The sequence below is a fragment of the Magnolia sinica genome, chromosome 11 (genome assembly GCF_029962835.1).
Source record: "Magnolia sinica isolate HGM2019 chromosome 11, MsV1, whole genome shotgun sequence".
Lineage (NCBI taxonomy): Eukaryota > Viridiplantae > Streptophyta > Magnoliopsida > Magnoliales > Magnoliaceae > Magnolia > Magnolia sinica.
The window spans coordinates 5,207,570-5,228,506 of NC_080583.1; the positions used below are offsets into that span (position 1 = coordinate 5,207,570).

The following is a 20,937-nucleotide window of genomic DNA, read 5'->3' on the forward strand; positions in this document are numbered from 1 at the left end:
GTTTGGCGTCCGAAGCTTTATTTTGTTTTTTTCTTTTAAGTGAGTGGTGACGTGGACAAATGAGGATTAAGGTGACAGGAAATCCCTGTTGACCCGATAACAGAGAATCCCGACTCCCAAACTTGCACTCAATTTTGGGACAGTATGATTGGAATTACTTGCATGCCAAATATGCAGTATCCAAGTAGTTATTAAGTGCCTGCATATCATCCATTACACTCCGCCAGAGCACCGAAGCTTTTTTCAATCCTAGGTGCCCAAGTACATCCAACGTCATTGCTAACATTATTGCACTGTCCAGACTCAATGCGTCCGTAGGCCACTCACTCTGTTGAAACACCTGTCCTTCTTTCGTTAAGATAGAGCGAGCGCACCTGTCATTCTCTCGATAAGATTCTCTCGATCAGATAGAGCGAGAGCACCTCTCGATAAGAAAGAGGGAGAGCACCTCTCATTCTCTCGATTAGGGACAGAGGGAGAGAGAGACAGAGAGAGATGGGTTGTGAGGTTGATTGGGCGTTCATCCAGGCCGTAGAACACAGGCCCAAGCCCACAATCATCGAGGCGGGCGGAATTCCGCTTATCGATCTCTCACCGTTGAATTCTGTCAGTCCCGATGGCCCGCAGTCCCTTTCGGGACTCATCGCAGAGGTGGGGTCCGCCTGTAGGGATTGGGGCTTCTTCCAAGTGATCAACCATGGTGTGCCGTTGGATCTTCAGGACCAAATCAAATCGGCATCGAAGGAATTCTTCGCACAGTCGCCGGAGGAGAAGCGGAGAGTACGGCGCGACGAAGTAAATCCACTGGGCTACAACGATACCGAGCATACCAAGAACGTGAGAGATTGGAAGGAGGTTTTTGATTTTGTTGTCCACGATCCAACGGTGATCCCAGCTTCCCACGAGGCTGATGATCAAGAACTGCAGGAGTTGAGGAATCAATGGCCCACCTATCCTCCTGAATTCAGGTAATTGAAGATCTTAAGCTTCTCGATTTCATTTCCGATTATCATGTGCGGAAATTCAGTTGCGCGGGATATCAGACCATCGAAAATGGTGGGCCCCACAAACGGATTGGGTGGTGACGCCAGCATCACACCCAGGTAGGTGGTGTTGGGACGCGGTTTGGCTAGTGACGCTGCAACTAGCCAGGTGTCTAGTGTTCGGTGCTTTGTGGGCCCCGCCATGATATGTGTTCTATCCACACCGTCCATCCATTTTTGCATATCATTTTAATACTATATTCCATAAATGAGGCAGATCAAAATCTCAGGTGGACCACACCATGGGAAAACAGTAGTGATTGAATGTCTACAATGAAAAACCTCCTAGAGACCACTGTAATGTTTATTTGACATCCAACCTGTAGATTAGGTCATACAGACATAGGATGAGAGTAAAAAAACAAATACCAGCTTGGTTCAAAACTTTTGTAGCCCCAAGGAGTTTTTAACGGTGAGAGTATGAGTTTAATCAACACTGTGTGGCCCACTTGAGATTTTGATCTACCTCAGTTTTGGAATCATACCATAAAATTATCTGGAAAAATGGATGGACGGCATGGATGAGACACATACATCATGTTGGGGCCCACAGAGCACCGACCACATACATTATCGAATTTTTGCAATTCAATTCAATTCAGTTGTACATCCAAACGCAGAAAATGTCATATCCATGGAAATTGATTTCATATGCAACCATATCCAGCTTCCCAAACAACCCAAGTAGATATTGCATTTTATTTTTTGTTTTTTACTTTGATTTTCTTCTATCAGAGAAGCATTCACGGAATACGCTCGAGCCGTGGAGAAGCTTGCATTCAAGTTACTTGAGCTCATCTCACTGAGTTTGGATTTGCCGGCCGATCGGTTGAGCGGTTTCTATGAAGAACAAACGAGCTTTATCCGTCTCAATCACTACCCTCCTTGCCCTGCCCCACAACTCGCCCTGGGTGTTGGTGGCCACAAGGATGCTGGAGCTTTAACTGTCCTTGCTCAAGATGATGTGGGCGGACTTGATGTGAGGCGAAAAACGGATGGCGAATGGGTCAGGGTCAAGCCAATACCAGACTCTTACATCATCAACGTCGGCGACATCTTTCAGGTACGTAGTATAGATAATATATCTATCATTTGAAATGGTAAGAGTGTATTTGGGTGCACAATCTTACTGATGGTAAGAAATGACTTCCTCAATGTGAGAAACCACTTCCTTAAAAGTAGTGATTGTAATTCGATTCAGTAGTTCATCCTAACACTATTCAATAGATTGAAATGGGTTTGCACAATCTAACTGTAGAATGTGTAGGGATACAAAATCTAATCGAATTGCAATTTGATTCAATGGTTCATCTAAACAACACAATCATCAAAGGATCAGCATACATGTAGATCGAACGATAGGCCACCTAACCACAGTTCTGGTAATGAACTTTTTAAGAACAAATACACCCAAATTCATAGACCAATGTCATAGATTTCTAATACCCAAATTCATAGACCAATGTCATATATTACTAACACCCAAATTCATAGACCAATGTCACAGATTTCCCATTGGCACCATTTTTCATGTATGGGTCATTCAAGAGGTACTCGATCCATTGGACAGTCCAGGTACATTGGCAGGCGACCAATCGAATATCATTTACAAAGTGGTAATTGAAGAACTTAGATTCTTTAGTCGTTGCTTTTAAAAGTCGTGTTTCATCGATAGATTTTTTGCAGGTTTGGAGCAACAACAGGTACGAAAGCGCAGAGCACCGGGCGTCGGTGAACTCAGGGAGAGAGAGATTCTCCATTCCTTTCTTCTTCAACCCTGCACACCATGTGATGGTGAAGCCTCTGGAAGAGCTGGTCAGTGAGGAGAATCCCACAAAGTACAAGGAATATAACTGGGGAAAGTTCTTCAAGATAAGGAAGCGGAGCAATTTCAAGAAGCTGGATGTTGAAAACATACAGATTTCTCATTTCAAGATACCTGAATGACCAAAATCTCTGATGCTATTATGATATACAGTCATACATTCGTGCATGTGTGTGAGTGTTTGTTTGATGAGTGAGGACTGTGGAGCTGTGGCATTTTATCAAAGTGCATGTATCATGTCAATGTGGATTGTACTATAGTGGATGTGGTGGGCCACACAATCGGGTTGGTCAATTACGCAAGTGGGTTTGAATGTGGGTCGTTGGAGGGTGGCTCATTTAACCATCCAGCGCCTGATGAGTTGATCGGTCTCAATAAGGTGGGGCCCACCTGATGAAGGGTTAGGACGTTCATAAATAGAGAATCTTTATGCTTGGGGAATGTTGATGTGGGAAATACCATGTATGATCTGAGGAAGAACCCAGATTTTATGATAAGTGAATGTTTGTGGAGTAATGGCATTTTATGAAGTGCATGGATCATGTTAATGTGGGTTAATGCTATGGTTGAAAGTAGGGCGGGTTGGGTCAGGTTGGTGCTCAACCCTAACCCAACCCAACCTCCGGTTGAGAATTCTCAACCCAAGCCCAACCCAAGTAGGCTCGGTCGGGTTGGTTGGGTGTATACGTGCTAATATTTTCATTATTACATTAGTTTATTATATTTCAATATAGGACTTATTTTTTGTATCTATGATTTTATTAATTATATATGTGATTATTCATCATAAAAAACTTCATTTTTTTTCTTTAAAAAAACAAGCTAAAATATAGGACAACTACTTCTTTAAAAGTCATGTAGCATAGCATGCAATCTGTTTGGGAGAGAGAAATTTGGCATATCTTGTTAGCTTGAGTCCTTAGAAATGACGTGGACAAATGAGACCTGACATCACTAGTGTAACTTCGACACAAACGATCCACACTTAATTATAATTTATAAGTAACTTATATATTGATCGGGTTCAGGTTGGGTCGGGCAACCCGAGCCCAACCCAAGTTTTATCGGGTTGGTGTTTGTATAGCCAAAGCTTGAGATTGACCCGATATATCCTGCTTGAGCCCAACCCGATGTCGGGTCGATCGGGTTAAACCCGGCCAACTTTCAGCCCTAGTTAATGCCATGAGCAAGTGTGGGCAGTTGAATGTCCGAGTTGTGGTAGATTGGGTGCCGAGTTGTGGTAGATTGGGTGGGCCCCAGCATGTGGATGCTGTGTCCAAGTGGGGGCCACATGTGTACCCTGAATGAGGGCCATTGGAGGGGTGTTTGTTTTAACCATTTGGCATTTTCACAAGTGAAGCCCCTAATGAGTTGAAAGGTTTAAAATTCACATGGTGGGGCCCACCTGATGAAGGTATTGGATGTAGATAATCTTTTATGCTTGGGGAGTGATAATACAGGGAACTATAGAAGGATTAACGCTTTGGGTTAATGCATTTTCGCAAACGACATATGCAAGTAGACCCGCCAGTAATACGCATGGACCCGACCATGTATGTGTTGTTAAAAAGATGTCTTAAATCTAAATATCTTCGACTAGCCCTAAGAAAGTTCGGCTTGAAGTCCAGCAAAAATGTATTTGGAATTCTTGATATATTCGACCAGTCGAAGCTCTGGCTCAACTGGTCGAGGGTTACGCATATTATGCGTGGACTGCGTAAATTTGAGACAGTTTCCAGGAATGTGCGTAAGTGGGAGTTTCCTAACTATAAATATGAGTCTCTAGGGCCATTATAAGATATTTTAAAGCTTTCTAAAGTATTTCAAGGGTTTCTAAAAGAGTTATAGGGTTTTCAAATGGTATAGCAAGGGTGAGATTCGAGGTTGTTCGAATTGAATAAGTCCTTTCTCTTTGTAATTTATGCCTTCATAGTGGATTTATGTCACTTTGTGCTGTAGTTTTTTTTCAAAAAGAGTTTTTCACGTTAAACATTTGTGTTCTCTTGTGTTTGCTTGGTGCTCTTAGATTGCCATCTTAGATCTATCTCTGTGTGATTTCACAGAACAAATCCCAACAAGTGGTATTGTAACATCCCGTCCAACCAGTACAGTGTCCTGGGGCGTCCACGTAGGACTTTCTGCAGGACCGTTCATTTAAACCATTCGCGGTGGGGCACCACAAGCAAGTCAACCTAGGATTAGCCCATTAGAATAAACAAGATGGGTCATGACAGGACCCGGTGCGGCCCGTCAAGCTAGATGGCTCGTTTGCACTTAGCAACAGCCCGTACGGGCTACACCAAGATGCAGGAAGGTTAGAAAATTCTAAAAATGTAGGGAACCATAAATCTCACTGGGCTTGTTGACCATCATGGACCACGGACCTGGTGGATACCCAAAAGTGGGATCTGGCACTGGCTAAATGCGCCCCACCAATGTCAGGATCAGAATCTAGCACTTGCAAATGAGACCAAAATAACAGGCTATCCAACCGTCAGATCTCTTTTACATTTACGGTGGAAGTCTAATGAATTTTTCTACACCCGTCCACAAACTTTGGGACCCGATCGGGGAACGGTGACCGTTGATCACAAATCAGACCCGTACGACCAAACCCCAGATTAGATCGTCCCCAAATTTTGCATGGCCCTTTATCGGGCCATGGAGCAACTATCCTATGAATTTCATAGCCAGAGGGCCACCAGAACCACTCTAATCACCAGAATGGACCCCACAGGGCCATTTAAAGATCAGAATCGTTGACTCAAACCCCATAACCATTCATCCTTTTGTTCCCAAATTTTATATGGCCCCTCATTGGGCCATAGGGCACCTATCCACCAAATTTGGCGGCCAAAGGAGTGTTAGGGCCACTCCAACACCAATAGTGAGTCCTAATAGGCTATTTTGAGAATTTGAGGAAACTTAAGGCCAAAAGGCCCAAGTCTAGGAAATAAATCTCTAACCCTTATCTCATAACTCCCACCACAACTATCATTGTCAAGGGAGTTAAGGGAGAGCAAGGAGAAGAAAGGGAGAGTGGAAGAGATCAAGGTGGACCCTAGATAGAGGTGGGGCCCTAGGGAATCAAACCCCACGACTCCCTACCTCTTCTTCAAGAAGAAGCTCTCCCCCACGACCACACCATTCGTTCCATGATCGTCTAGGTAAGATCTTTCATCCCTTTTTCTCGAAACCCTTGAGTAGAGAGGAGATTTACATGGGGTTCTAACATACAAATGGGTTGTAGGGATTCCGGCCGATCAACCCCCAAAATCCACCCTCCTAGGTCGATCCCGCGCCTTCTACAAATCCGAAGGTGCGGTCTATTATTCTTAGGTGGCCTAGCATCAATTTTAATATGAGCTTAATGATTTTGATTGCTTGGAAGTTGTATTTGAAAGTCTAGGGAAACCCTAGGAATAGTATGTTGTTGTGATTGTATGAATTGCATGTTTGGCTCTCTTGTGATGTCATTCGTGTTTCTCACATGATTTTGTGTATGGATTACATGCTCATGCCGTGTTGATACTTTTTCATATATTGTTGCTTCATGGTATATATGATTTCATTCCTCTTGTGTACTTGACTTTCCTAAGATGGGGGAAGTGTTTAACTTCCCCTCAAACCCACACTCTCGCATGTTCTGTGTTCATGATAATGTTTTCTTGCTTGCAGAAATATTCATTTTTATATGGTTGAGATGCCTGTGAATATGATATTGTTATGCTTGTTGATAATTTGGCTAGTTGGCATGTTGTGGATCACCCTCACCCTCTTGGGTTGGTCAGGAACACGAGGAGAGACGGTAGTCCCATCGGTAAGACTACACTAAGGCTAGACTCGAGGATTTGAGCGGGTGTGTTCGGGTGGCTGTAGTTCGACTACATGGGTCCTTTAGTGCCCGATGTCACTCATCTCACGCTCACCTGACCCGTGCGGTCTAGCCTACTGTCTGACCAACCTTGTTTGTTAACCATGTTTGCTCACATATGTATGGAACCTGATCCACCCTACAACCGTTGTAGCCCATTGATAACCCACTTGAAACTTGTCCCAGCCTCGTGAGCCGGGCATGGTGGAATGGGACACTGTGTCCGAGCTGTCGGCCTATGCTGGGGTACCACACCTCCCCGTAGTGACCACGAGCGATCCCTTTCTCTCGGCACTCCTCATGTGCTTGAAGTCGGGGATGAGGAACCCGACAGGATCACTGTAACACCCTGTACTTTTCAGTAATCGGGTGCTACTGTATAACCAAGATTTAGGATAAATGCAAACCTAGCTTAGTGAACATTCACGTGCAACCTAGTTTAAATCTGATCGTCGAAGGTGATTCCTATCCACATATCAAACCACTTAGTGGTCAAATTAAATATACTAAGTATATTATCTTATCTATTTATTATATTATAAATTTTACACAAACATAGATAAAAAGAAAATTATAGATGTATTTTGATAAATTATTTATAGAAGTGTATGAAAATATATTATAATAAGAGTAATACGTATATATTTAATGTATATAAAATATTATGAAAAAAAATATATATTATATTAACTAAACATAATGAGTAATAATTTTATAATATATAATTGAATTATAAATATTAATGTAGTATTGAATATTTTTATAAACATGTATACCAAAAATTATTAGATATTTGGATAAAATTTTATATTATTTAGCAATGTGATTTTAAATAGGATATTGTACAATTTTCAATTCATGTATAATATGAGACTGTATATTTTGAATTATATATTAATAAATAGGAGATCAATGGCATGCATATAGTACTATGTTAATATTGAAATTATATTTTTATATGTGTATGAGATTTGAATCATTGAAATTATAAGCAATGTATAGTAGTAATAACAAAAATTATATTAATATTAGTATCGGCTAGTAATATAGGATGAGAACCTTACAAATGGCCCCTTGGACCTTTTTAACCACCGACGTTCAATTTCAGGAGGATTTGAGCCTTAGATCGACAGGAATCCCCACGTAGGATGCTAGTTTCATTGGTATGGCCCACCTAGGATTTGGATCCACCTCATCTTTAGCCTAAGGTCCTAATTGGACCTGTGAAACCAAATGAATGGAGTGGATTTCATCCAAACACCATTGTGGACCCCACCTGAATGTTGCATGCACACATTTCACGTGCACCCGCTGTGCACCGATCGGCCCAGCACGGTCAAAGCGGGCTGACCCGCTATTTCCTTAAGTGGAGAGAGAATCTCTCTCCCTCTTGTTGCGCCAGCTGATGGACAGTGTCCGTTTTGGACCCACCATGGCCCACAAATGGGGACCCGCCTTGATGATCCAGACCGTCCATCGTGCGCGCCACATGGGCCTGACCAGAACCATTCACTCGTGCAAGCCCCTGAGCATGTGTATCCATACAACAACCGGCATAAGTAGGACCCGAAAGCACATAACTCCCCAAAACGGAAACTCCATTTCTCTCTCCACACGCCAGCTCGGCGATCCGCGTGCTTGCTTCCCTTTGCATCTCCACCGTTCAAAACGGGAAAATCTCAGCCGTCCAAACCCGGTTTCCACCTCAGCAAAACAAAACCACACCCGATTTTGCAAAAACCAGCCATAACAGCACATGGTTTCTACCAGACCTCATCCGAGCCCTTTACTTACCATCCAACGGTCCAGAAGCATTTGGGCAAACCATAAGAATGGGAGGGAACCGAGCAAACACCTCCTCGTCCGTTTCTTGTAGCCGCAACCAAGAAAACCGCCGTTCTCTTCTCTTCTCGAACCCACCACCCAAACGTCCTTCAACCTTCAAGACCTTCATTCCACAAGCATCCTTGCATCTATCCTAGCCGTCCCTAACCACCAAATCAAAGGAAAATCATTTGGGTAGGATTCTGTCATTGACGGCCGTGTTGTCTCCACCAGATTGCTGACTCACTCGGACTCAGTTAAACTGAGTCTTGAGCTTGTTAGGCCCGACTGAAAGAAGTAAAGAAGGAAGAAAGGAATCTGAGAGAAGCAAGGAGGAGAAATGAAGAAAAGAGAAGAAGAAGAGGAGGGGAAAACAGAAGTGGAGAGGTGCAGCTGTTGCATCACACCATCTCAACTCGACCTGCTACTCAAGCCCTGTCCGCAGTTAACATTGCTGGATGGCTAGCAGATAAGAAAGAAAGAAAGGAGCTAGGAAGAAGAGAGAAAGAAAAGAAGGGAAGGTAGAATCAGGGCAATGAGAGGGAGAGATGGTGGGTTCGGGTAGCAACCCGACTCGCTGCTAAGCCGAGTTGGCTCGGATCTGGTTCGTGCCTGGGGGTTTGCTGGAGTTCCAGCAAGGAGGAGAGAAAATGAAGGGAAAAGAGAAGAAAGTGGGAAGGAAGGAGAAGAGAGAGAGAGAGAGAGAGAGAGAGAGAGAGAGAGAGAGAGAGAGAGAGAGTGTGTGTGTGTGTAGATGGTGGTTGTGTTGAGTCGAGTCAACTCGACTCGAACTGAGTCAACTAGGTGATTCAACCTGTTTCCCCAATCCAGATTCGTTTCAATGCATCATTATCATTGCTAACAATGTTATTATTAGTATTGTTAATATTACCAATGATTAACCACTAGTAGGATATTTAGGATAAAACTAGTTATGATAAACAAATTTCAATTATTAAATCATAGTGTTTCATTTATCATTCTTAAACCTTTGTTAATGATAGTGGATTGCACTAAATGATGTCATCATAATGATTATTAACAAATACAAATAGTAACATTAATAAATATTTCATAATTGTTAGATTAACTCTAAAATTAATAATACACCAAGTAGGGTTCAAACCCTAAGAAACCTAGCATAGACCTAAACTTTAGGATAAAATCCTAAAGCTAAGTAATCTAAACTCTAGGTCAATACCCTGGATATAGATAGTGTGTTAGGTTTAAGCGAATTATAGAAGTTCATAACTCATGGTAGATCACAGTGTCTAGTATCATGGCTTGATTCACTATTATTGACTATTAGCATCAGAAAGTACTTATAATTTTTCTTATGGAATTAGTATAATTATTAGCATTAATCCCTATTATATTACCAATAGTAAATATTCTATTTTTTTTATTACTTATATTACTTAGGAGATTATTAGTCATTATAAGAATGATGGATAATATTGGTATATTTAAATACGAGCTTGTGAACTATCATTATTAATGTGCCAACTAATATAGATTATAACACCAACATTAATAGTTATCTTGTAATTGTTAAGATTAAATTATAACGAATACATCGTCTAGGGTTCAAATCCTAGAATCTAAGTTTAGCATTAAAACCTAGGATGAAGGCCCTAATTCTATACTAAAACACTAAGAGGTAACCCTAGGCTATCATCTTAAATCCTAGGTAAAGTGTAGGACTTGGATCTAATTGTACAAGTTCCTGGTTTATGATAGGGATTGGTTCTAAGGAAACACGCATTCTCTAGCAACACTGGTAGGCAGTTCAAAGTATAAGGTGATAATTCTTCCCCTTGAGCTTTCCATCTTCTCATTAGCTTAAGTTATAGTTTTTATTAAAAATTATAATTGATCTCTCTCTTATAATCACATGTGTTAGCTGGTGGAAATTGAATTGCTATATTACCTGCTTAATGTTCATCCTGTATATTTGTTCATGCTTGTGGATTATTTGTGTATTGCTTATGGACTTTAAACTGGTACATTAGTGGGAAACCCCCACCTATAAATGTACACCCATACTTGGGATGTAACCCGACTGGTTGTGATTAAAATGGACCTTCGACTTAGTGGTTATTTAATGATGGTCTAAATGGATCATTAATGTGGGCCTACCATCTAGAGTTGTTGAGTCCAATAGTTTTCAAGGATGGTCTTTTATCGCATGGTTTTGATACTCGCCCTATGAGGCCTATTTTGATAATTGCCCTATGTGGCTTGTTTGATAGTTGCCCTATGTGGCTTATTTGATATCGCCCTATGTGGCTTTATTCTGGTATTTTTTCTATATAGGTTCGATGTTTTATACCGTGCAACCACGCGATGGTAAGCCCCATATACTATAATATGATTGGCCACTAGTCGATGGGTTTTCATTAAACATCCTAAGATGGTAGCCTCATGAGCCGGGGATGGTGGTAATGGGACACTTTACGCTGGGCCCTGCGCTCCCCGTAGTGACCGTGAGATTATTCTAAAATGGCTGATTACAATTGGACTAATAATGGGTTGGCAAATCATGCACGCATAGCATACTACGATGGCTTGGATCATTATGCCCATACGATTACGCTGCGAGTTGCGCTAATGACTAGCCGATCGATTTATGATGATGACTTGGATCACTCATGCCCATACGATTACGCTGCGTGTTGCGCTGATGACCACTCACATCTTTGGGTGACGACCCCATTGCCTGTCTGGATGTTTTTCCTGGGGCACCGACCGTCCGGATGATTTACCAGGGTCGATGATTGCAGTCATGCATCCATGCACTTAATAAGACTGCATTTACTCTGTTTTGGTTGTCTGGATGTTTTATACCATCTCTTACATAATGCGGCAGTGTGTAATCTTGAGAAAAATTCACACTGAGTTAGCCACTCATCCATCAAATATACAACCGTACAGGTAGTACAGGTGGCTTTAGTGATATGTATGTTCAGACTTGATGAGGAGCAGGGTACGATTGCCAAGGATGCATGGTTGTATTTACCTGGAGGAGCTGTGTGATCTTGCGGCTTATATTTATATGCTTTCCGCTATTCTTCATGTATTAAATTCTTGTAAATCTTGTACTTGTTAAATTCAGAGACATTGGTTTGTATAAGTCATTATGGGCAGCTTCTTGTAAATTTGAATGATAATAAAATTTTCTGTTATGTCGATTTGTCCACACTACGCTCATTTGCTTACTCTAATGAAGGAAAAAAAATGTACACTCGAATTTGACCATCCTTTAAAGCTAACACTCGGGTTTTTGGGACACGGGTCATATACTCGGGTCCTGAAAACCGGGGCGTTACAATCACGGACCGTGGGGTCTCAGCCTCACGCATTGGGGGGTCTTGGCCTCGCAACTAGTTGAGGACATTGATACGTGTGGTGTATCAGAATCCCAAACCTGCTGGATGAATGAACCTAATTAATAACTCGGCTAACATGATCGCATTGCATCACATTAGTTAGGGTGGCGACTCGGCAGTCGAGGTCGCTCTGAGGGAGCGTGGACATATGCGATCGTTAGATGGAGTCGCTCAAGGGAGCGTTGCGGTGAGGGCATGCATCATATCACCTTGCATGCATGCGCATTAATAAGATTAGTTAAACGTTTGTGATTGACTATTTTTCATTAAGATCATATTATAATTGATGCCCGTAATAACTTAAGATTAATAGCACCCACTAAGTTGATCACTCACTCCCACTCTGGGACGGTGTTTTAAAACACCAACCAGACCTGTTCATAGATGCAGGTGACTCAGGACTGGAGGAGCCTGGCGAGGCGAGCCTCGACGAGGAGGACGAGCTATCTTATTTCCAGTTGATGGACGGCTCTCCATCGGCTTGAGGGGCAGGATTAGGATTGTTAGGCTGTGGGCCCAGCCGTATTATTTTTTTTGGGACATAACATTCTTTTGTTATTTTGGTTGGGCAATGCCTTGGGCGACCCATTTATATTTTTGGACTTGTATGTATGATAGACCTCTTTCATTTCAGTAGACTTGTGTGATTATGTTCATGTTCCAGGGAATTTCAGGCTGCGCAATTAAACCGAATTAAATGCACATTAATAAAATTTGGTTATAAGTGACTCTCGGGAACTCGGGAGTTGAGCGTATGCGCGACCTCCGATTTCTAGTGCGTTACAAGTTGGTATCAAAGCATGGTTTGGGATCCCTTGGGCCATGGGTCATGAGCCCACTAGCGCGTCCGTTGACTTGAGAATAGATGCAACAGAAACTTAGGAATATAGGAACCATCCTAAACCCTGAACCGACGATCGTAGATGAAAGATAGGTCTTCCAACAAGTTAGGATCGGGGAGCGAGGGCGAGTAACGTCGCAAAGAGTCGTGTCCGAAGGTCATGCGGTGTTCTAACGTGTCGACGGAAGCAAGCCGGAAACCCAAAGATTCGACGGTCGGGGACCGAACCCAAGTCCGAATGAGCTAGTTTCTAACCAAATTTGATGGTTCCGACCTATACAATGATAGATAATTAGGGGCGAATGAGAATTTATCGAAATAGAGAAATGGTGGAAAATGGAGAATTTTGGCCCCTAACCGGGAGGATTCTCGCGAAGTCACTACGCTCATTGCGTAGATCAGCTTCTCCTAACCCAAAATCATATATGGCACTTCCCAAGGGGTTTTACTGGTGCCTGAAAAATCGCCAAACGAAAAGGACCCAAGCAGCAAGTGGGCGTCCCCACGCCCAATGGTCCAGAGGGTGGGTGTCCCCACGCCCGAGCAGGCGTCCCCACGTCGGACGGTCCAGCGAGTGGGCATCCCCATGCCCGAGCAGGCGTCCCCGCGCCCCACATTCCAGCGGCCCGGCGTCGCAACGCCCAGGCCCGAAATTGTATCTTTCCCCCTGATTTGTAAATTCATGTAGGGCCCACCTTTCTTGCTATTTAGGAATGCTCCCTCTATTTCTACTACATTTCATCCCTTCTAAACCCTCTCCAAAACCCCAACACGCATTTCCCTCCTCTCTCACTCTCCCATTCTAGATCTTGTTCAAACCCATCTTCATCTTCTTCACAACTTCCAAATTCATTCTTCAAATCCCACTTCAACTCTCTCACCCTCTTATCCACAAAACCCATCTTCTTCTTATTTACAATAGTCTCATCACCAATATCTCCCTCTTCCATTCTCAACCACATTCTTCTTCTTCATATCTTCCCTCTTCTCCAACCCATCATACTTGGTCCTTCTCCACAACCCAACCTCACACACCATTCTCCAAACCCACTTGCTCAACCCATCATCACTCTTTCATATCTCCCATTTTCTTTCTCCTTCGCATTTCCCATCCCCTTTTCATCACCCATATCTCCCTCAACACTCATATACAAAACCCCATTTCCCAACTCCATTTTCCATTAAACCATTCCAATCCTTTCTCAAATCCCCCACCCTCAACTCCTCTTCAAATCCATCTTACTCAAACACCATCTTAAACCCTATTCTCAAATACTTTCCCAAACCCATCCTAGCCAAGGAAAATGGCCATGCTACCCACCATTGCCTCCTTCTTCTCCATCTCGGTGATTTTTTCCCTCATGGGGAAGAAAAGACCGGCTCCCGCTGAGCCGGAACCGAGCCGGGAAAGGCGAAGCAAGCAGAAGGCCGATCCCAAGGGGAAAGAAATCGCAGAAGTCCGATCCAAGCGCAAAAATGACTCTCAAAGGGCTCCCACGATTCAAGCGCCTCGACCATCCATTGAAGATAAGGAAAATTTCTTGGTGCACCGCGTCGCCTTCGAGGCCTCCGTGGAGGAGCATCTATTTGATGATATCGCCATACTCGGCCGACTCATGAATAAGGGATGGGGTCTGATCTTCTATAGAGACTCCCAGGTAGATGAAGGTCAAGCTAGGGCTTTCTATGTGCGAATTAGAAACCCTCAATTTAAGCCACTGGGCTTTGATCTGGTGGTGGGAGGCAAGAGGTTCCCAATTGGTGTAGAGGTCATTGCCAGGATACTCGGGGTGCCATGTGGCGAGGTGCAGATCGAAGAGAGGGATTTGGATAGGAGTCGAACCCGTAAGGAGCGAACCCACTTTTTGTGTGGACATGTTGCCCAGTGGAAGTGGGCGGAGCAAGAGGTCGGTCTGAGCTCGGCCAACTTCCTCCCGGAGTATCGGGTACTGTACCGCTTTTGCACCCACAACGTGTACCCGAGTCTAGGGAACTGCTCTGAGTGCTCCCGCTATATGGTAGAGTTTCTATATTAGGTGGGTCAGGGAGCGGACGTGTGCCTCCCTAGCATAGTACTTCACCAGATCATGCGGGCCGCGAGGGTGACGAGGAAGAGCATATGCCTTCCGTTCGGTCGTTTGGTTTGCCAGTTGGCCCAGCAGTACAGGGTGGGCGGATTAGACGAAAATCCTGTGCCGACAGAGCTGTTGGGTGATGACGTGTTAAACAAGATGAAAATAGGCCCTAAGCAGTGACAGGCCCACATCGATCGATATAGGGATCCTGTCGAAGAAGAAGAGGATAGCGACGGAAGCGAGGAGGATGAGGATGAGGAAGAGACTGAAGGGGCGGAAAGAGCGGACGAGATCGAAGAAGTTGACAGGGAGCCACTTACCATCCCAGACATACGTGAGCGCTTGGATGCGCTCAAGGCAGAGGTAGCAAAGATCAAGGAAACCCAAGTAAGGAACCAAGCGAAATAGGAGAAGTGGAACAAGAAGATGTATCGGGCCATAAAGGCCCTGATCTGCTGCAGCAAAGGGGAAGAAGCGCCACCACTTTCACCCGACTCAGACGAGTAGTAGCACCACCTTACTGTCGATTAGTAGTTTGCTTTAAGTTGTTTAAGACTAATTCCATGTAATGAAGAATGCTTAGGGCTTTTGTTTGACTAGCTTGTATTCATTTACGTTCAGCATATTAAGTAATCTGTGTAATTCATGCTGCAGCATGTAACTGGCCATGGTAATGGCATTTTAAAATTAATGCTATGTATGGATCGACTTGAAGTTCTCCTTGCTAGTAGTGTGCCTTGCCTGTGTTGCGGTTATAGTCATGAATTACAAGCTATAAGTCTTGTATGTCTGGTATATGCGATGCCCTAGTGACTAACGCTCTAAGGGATTTCTATTCAGGAAATGCCTCAACGACCGGAGGGTCGATATGTCCGCCTTTCTCACGGCAGTCTAGTCGATAGGGACCTCCTCCCCGACGAACAACAAGGCCCCTAAGGGAGGAATGATTCCCAAAATACAAGTAGCACTACCCAAGAAGCGGCCCCAAATGCACCGCCAACGCAAGCCGCAACACCCGTACCTCCTCCGCCACAGGCCATGGATCAAATGGGTCAGATGTTGCTTCTCATGCAACAACAACAACAAATGATGGCCTCAAATATGCAACAGCAACGACAGATGATGGCCACTGTAATGGGAGTCTTAGCCCAGAATTTGGGCATGCCGGAACCCGAAGCACCCGGCTTAGCTACGCCTGCGACCAATACGAATAACATATATGAGCAATTCCAGAGGCATAGGCCGCCTACTTTTGCCGACACCCACCGTCCAGAGGAAGCAGAATACTGGCTCAATAGGGTCACTAAGCTACTGCGGCCTCTCCACTGTTCTGAAGAGGAGAATGTCGAGCTCGTCTCATATCTCTTTGAGAAGGAGGCGGACCTATGGTGGGAGAGTGTTCTCCGATCCATTCCCAAGAACCACATATGGACGTGGGAGGCATTTGAGGCCCACTTTAATGAGAAGTATATCCCTTAATCGTATCAGCATGAGAGGGAGAATGAATTTCTCCGCCTCCAACAAGGGGGGATGAGCGTCGCTCAATATGAGAACCGCTTTACGAAACTCTCTCGCTACGCCTCCGAGATGATCGCCAACGAAGCGATCAAGATGAGACGATTCACGGCAAGGTTAAGGAGCGGCATCTGCTCGAAGATGTGTTGTACAACCCTCAAGACCTACGTCGAGCTCGTTAAGATGTCTATACGGGCGGAACAGGATGAGAAGCGAGTTGCACGGACCCATTTACAGTTGGGGCCCTGGAGTATGATGGAGGGACCGTCCTCTCCTTTTACCAGGAAGCGTCCTCGCCCGAATTCACCACCTAGGCTAGCGGTCGCACCGGCTCCTTCTACACGACCTACAAAGATATACGGCTATTGTAGGAGGACCGGCCACTCGGAGCCGTATTGTTTCACAAGGATGAGGGACCTCGGCTTCACACCGCCACAGCGCACCAATAGGCCCCCACAGCAGGCCTTGTAGATTCCGCCCCTTCGGGTAATGGGGCCTAGCCAGCAGTTTCACCGTCCACCACCACCTCAAGTTAGGCCGCCACCACGGCCCATGCAGCGGCCGAACTTTCCACAGCAGGCACGGGTGCATGCCTTAGCGGGCGATGGCCAAGATGCAGTTATCCCCAATCCTACGACCTTCAAGGTGACGGCCCACATTCAAGGTACTCCCATATTTCTACTAGAGGACACTAGCGCTACTGTTTCCCTTGTATCACATGCAACCGCCAAGCGCTTAGGGCTACGCCTCACTCCTATCATAGGGGTGAGAATCATTGCCACCGCCGGAACCATTGCTGATGCAACAAAGATGTGTTGTGACTACCCCATAGACTTCGGGGGCAAGGTGGTACTCGTCGATCTGATCGCAACTAAGATTTTCCATTACAACGTCATCCTAGGTATGGACTGGTTGACACCGATGAAGGCAGCAATCGATTGTGAAACAAGGACAGTGAAAATATACGAGAGCGATGGAGTTCCCTTCACGTTTCCATTTCAGGTCAGCCACCAAGAAAGAATTTTGTGTTATGCTTCATTGGATGAGGGTTATGATGGGCCCTCGATAACGGGCACGCCCGTGGTCCAAGATTTTTGGGATGTGTTTAAGACCATACCTGAACTTCCACCTCGATGTGAGATAGACTTTACAATCGATCTAGTTCCGGGTGCCAAGCCCATCTCCTTACCCACTTACCGCATGCCCCCTTGTGAGATGGAAGAATTGCGTATGTATCGCCATACGACCTAGTGTATCGCCATTGGGAGCCCTGGTCCTATTTATGAAGAAGAAGGACGGCTCTTTACGACTATGTGTGAATTACAGGAGATTGAACCAAGTGACGGTTCAGAACAAGTACCCGTTGCCCAGAATCGACGATTTATTAGACCAGTTGAGGGGTGCTCAATATTTTTTAAAGATTGATCTACAATCAGGGTACCATTAGCTGCGAGTTAAGGATGAGGATATTCAGAAAACGGCATTCAGGACCTGTTTTGGCCATTACAAGTTCCTAGTTATGTCATTTGGGCTCACCAATGTCGCAGCGGTGTTCATAGATCTCATGAACAGAATCCTTAGGCCATTCTTATACAGATTCGTCATCATGTTTATCGACGACATATTGATTTATTCAAAGAGCCGTGAAGAGCATGGAGAACATTTAAGGGCAGTCTTCGAGACCCTAGAGAAAAATTGACTGTTTGCACAATTTAGGAAATGCGCCCTCTGGAAGGAGGAGGTCAAATTCCTGGGACATATAGTGTCCAAGGAAGGAATATATGTGGATCTTGCCAAGGTGGAGGCGGTAAAAGATTGAAAGCAACCGAAGTCGGTTACAGAAGTGCGAAGTTTTCTCGATCTCGCGGGCTATTATCGCAGATTCATTAGGGACTTTTCGAAAATAGTCCGACCGTTATCCTAGCTTACGTGGAAGGATCTTAAATTTGTATGGAATGAGAAAGCGAAGGCAGCCTTCTAAGAGTTGAAGGACAAACTGACGTCGGCACCTGTGCTTGTGCTACCTGAGCAAGGGGTCAAGTACACCATCTATATCGACGCTTCTAGGGTGGGCTTGGGTTGTGTACTCATGCAAAAAGACCAGGCAATTGCTTATGCTTCTCGACAGCTAAGGAAGCATGAAGAGAACTACCCCACTCATGACCTCGAACTCGTGGCGGTAGTCTTCGCATTAAAGATATGGCGACACTATCTTTATGATGAGGAGTTTGAGCTCTTTTCTGATCATAAGAGCCTCAAATACATCTTCACCTAGAAGGACCTGAACATGAGACAGCGTCGTTGGATGAAAACGTTGAAGGACTTCAAATTCAATGTCTCATATCACCCCGGCAAGGCCAATCTGGTGGCGAACACCTTGAGTCACAAAAAGACAATCTAATTTGTGACCCCGCTAATGGTGAGAGAGTGGGATATGGTGGAGTTCGTTCGGGACTTTGACACGAAGCTGACCATGGAGGAGCTGTACGAGGTCATAGCTCACATTCAGGCCCAGCCCCTAGTTGATAGTAAGATCGTTGAAGCCCAAGAGGGCGATGAGTTATTGAAAAAATGAGGGAAAGAATAAGGAATGATGGGAGGACTGAGTGGAGGATCGGTACCAATGGAGGGTTGTGATACCGAGGCCGTCTTTGTGTTCCAAACCTTCAAGGACTACGAGGAGAAGTCCTACATGCCGCTCATAATTCCAAGTTAGCGATGCATCCTGGTAGTACCAAAATGTACCAGGATCTGAAGTGAAATTATTGGTGGGCATGAAGAAAGAAATAGCAGAGTATGTGTCCCGATGCCTCACGTGTCAATAAGTCAAAGTCGAGCATCGCCGACCCTCGGGCCTATTGCAGCTCATGCCCATTGCTGAGTGGAAGTGGGACTTCATATTCATAGACTTCATCGCCGACTTGCCCAAGACTAGGAAAGGGCATGACTCAATATGGGTGATTGTGGACAGGCTCACCAAATCGGCCCATTTCCTGCCTATCAAGACTTCGAACTCCGCCGACAATTTGGCGAAGATATACATTAAGGAAATAGTTCGACTCCATGGCATCCCGTTGGAGATTGTGTCGGACCGGGATACTTGATTCACGTCGATCTTCTGGACCCACATCCAAGAGGCCATGGGGTTGAAGTTGAAGTTTAGCACTGCCTTCCACCTACAGACAGATGGGAAAACTGAGCGTGTGAACGAAATTTTGGAAGACATGTTGCGGGCTTGTGTCCTGGACTTTCAGGAGAGTTGGGACGATTGTCTCCCATATACCGAGTCCGCCTACAATAATAGCTTCCAGGCTAGCATCGGTATGGCGCCTTACGAGGCTTTGTATGGGCGTCCATGCCAAGCCCTACATTGTTGAGAAGAAATTGGCGAGAAGAGTTTACTAGGGCTGAATTTGGTGCGAGTCACGATGGAGAAGATTGGAATCATCCGACGCTGTCTTTTGACGGCTCAAAGCAGACAGAAGAGCTATGTCGACACAAGGTGGAGGGACTTGGAATTTGAAGCTGGGGACCATGTATTTCTCAAGATCTCTCCAATGAAGGGCGTTTTACGCTTCGACAAGAAGGGAAAGTCGCGCCACGGTTCGTCGGGCCATTCCAGATTTTGGACCGAATTGGTGCGGTTGTGTAACGCCCCGACTTTTCAGGACCCGAGTATATGACCCGTGTCCCAAAAACGGGAGTGTTAGCTTTAAAGCATGGTCAAATTCGAGTGTACATTTTTTTCCCTTCATCAGAGTAAACAAATGAGCGTAGTGTGGACAAATCAACATAAAGAAAAATTTCATTATCATTCAAATTTACAAGAAGCTGCCCATAATGACTTATATAAACCAATGTCTCCAAAATTAATAATTACAAGAATTACATGATCTAATACATAAGAAATAATAGAAAGCATATAAATATAAGCCGCAAGATCACACAGCTCCTCTAAGTATACAGTCAAGCATTCCTGGTGATCGTACCCTGCTTCTTATCAAGTCTGAACATGCATATCACTTAAGCCACCTGTACTACCTGTACAGTTTTATATTTGATGGATGAGTGGCCAACTCAGTGTGAATTCCCCTCAAGATTACACACCGCCGCATTAGGTAAGAAATAGTATAAAACATCTAGACAACCAAAACAGAGTAAATGCAGTCTTATTAGGTGCATGGATGCATGAATGCAGTCATCGACCCGGGTAAATCATCCGGATGGTTGAAGCTCCAGGAAAAACATCCAGACAGGCAATGGGGTCGTCACCCAAAGATGTGAGTGGTCATCAGCGCAACACACAGCGTAATCGTATGGGCATGAGTGATCCAAGTCATCATCATAAATCGATCGGCTGGTCATTAGCGCAACTCGCAGCGTAATCGCATGGACATAATGATCCAAGCCGTCGTAGTATGCCATGCATGCATGATTTGCCAAGTCATTATTAGTCCATTTACAACCAGCCAATTTAAATAAGCTCAAAGGTCACTACGGGGAGCACATGGCCCAGCGTAGGCCGACAGCTCGGGCATAGTGTCCCATTAC

At 44.6% G+C, this 20,937-nt stretch overlaps 3 protein-coding genes across 3 annotated transcripts; all 3 read left to right on the forward strand.

Moving 5' to 3' along the window:
* Nucleotides 1-450: 450 nt before the first annotated feature.
* LOC131218629 (protein DMR6-LIKE OXYGENASE 2-like) lies at nt 451-3,125 on the forward strand. The gene is made up of 3 exons (XM_058213294.1): nt 451-968; nt 1,779-2,106; nt 2,730-3,125. Exons 1-3 carry the CDS (start codon nt 496-498, stop codon nt 2,988-2,990), a joined length of 1,062 nt encoding a protein of 353 aa, XP_058069277.1. The 5' UTR covers nt 451-495; the 3' UTR covers nt 2,991-3,125.
* Nucleotides 3,126-15,909: 12,784 nt separating this feature from the next.
* Nucleotides 15,910-16,857, forward strand: LOC131219118 (uncharacterized). The gene is made up of 2 exons (XM_058214113.1): nt 15,910-16,311; nt 16,360-16,857. The coding sequence occupies exons 1-2, from the start codon at nt 15,910-15,912 to the stop codon at nt 16,855-16,857; spliced, it is 900 nt and encodes a 299-aa protein (XP_058070096.1).
* An 18-nt stretch (nt 16,858-16,875) lies between these two features.
* LOC131219119 (uncharacterized) lies at nt 16,876-17,637 on the forward strand. The gene has a single exon (XM_058214114.1). The coding sequence runs from the start codon at nt 16,876-16,878 to the stop codon at nt 17,635-17,637; it is 762 nt and encodes a 253-aa protein (XP_058070097.1).
* The last annotated feature ends 3,300 nt before the right edge of the window (nt 17,638-20,937 follow it).

Coding starts and splice junctions, on each gene's coding strand:
- LOC131219118 (XM_058214113.1), top strand. CDS start 15,910: ATGGATCAAATGGGTCAGATGTTGCTTCTCATGCAACAACAACAACAA. Junction 16,312..16,359: donor ACCACATATGGACGTGGGAG/GCATTTGAGGCC, acceptor TAATCGTATCAG/CATGAGAGGGAGAATGAATT.
- LOC131219119 (XM_058214114.1), top strand. CDS start 16,876: ATGGGGCCTAGCCAGCAGTTTCACCGTCCACCACCACCTCAAGTTAGG.
- LOC131218629 (XM_058213294.1), top strand. CDS start 496: ATGGGTTGTGAGGTTGATTGGGCGTTCATCCAGGCCGTAGAACACAGG. Junction 969..1,778: donor ACCTATCCTCCTGAATTCAG/GTAATTGAAGAT, acceptor TTCTTCTATCAG/AGAAGCATTCACGGAATACG. Junction 2,107..2,729: donor ACGTCGGCGACATCTTTCAG/GTACGTAGTATA, acceptor GATTTTTTGCAG/GTTTGGAGCAACAACAGGTA.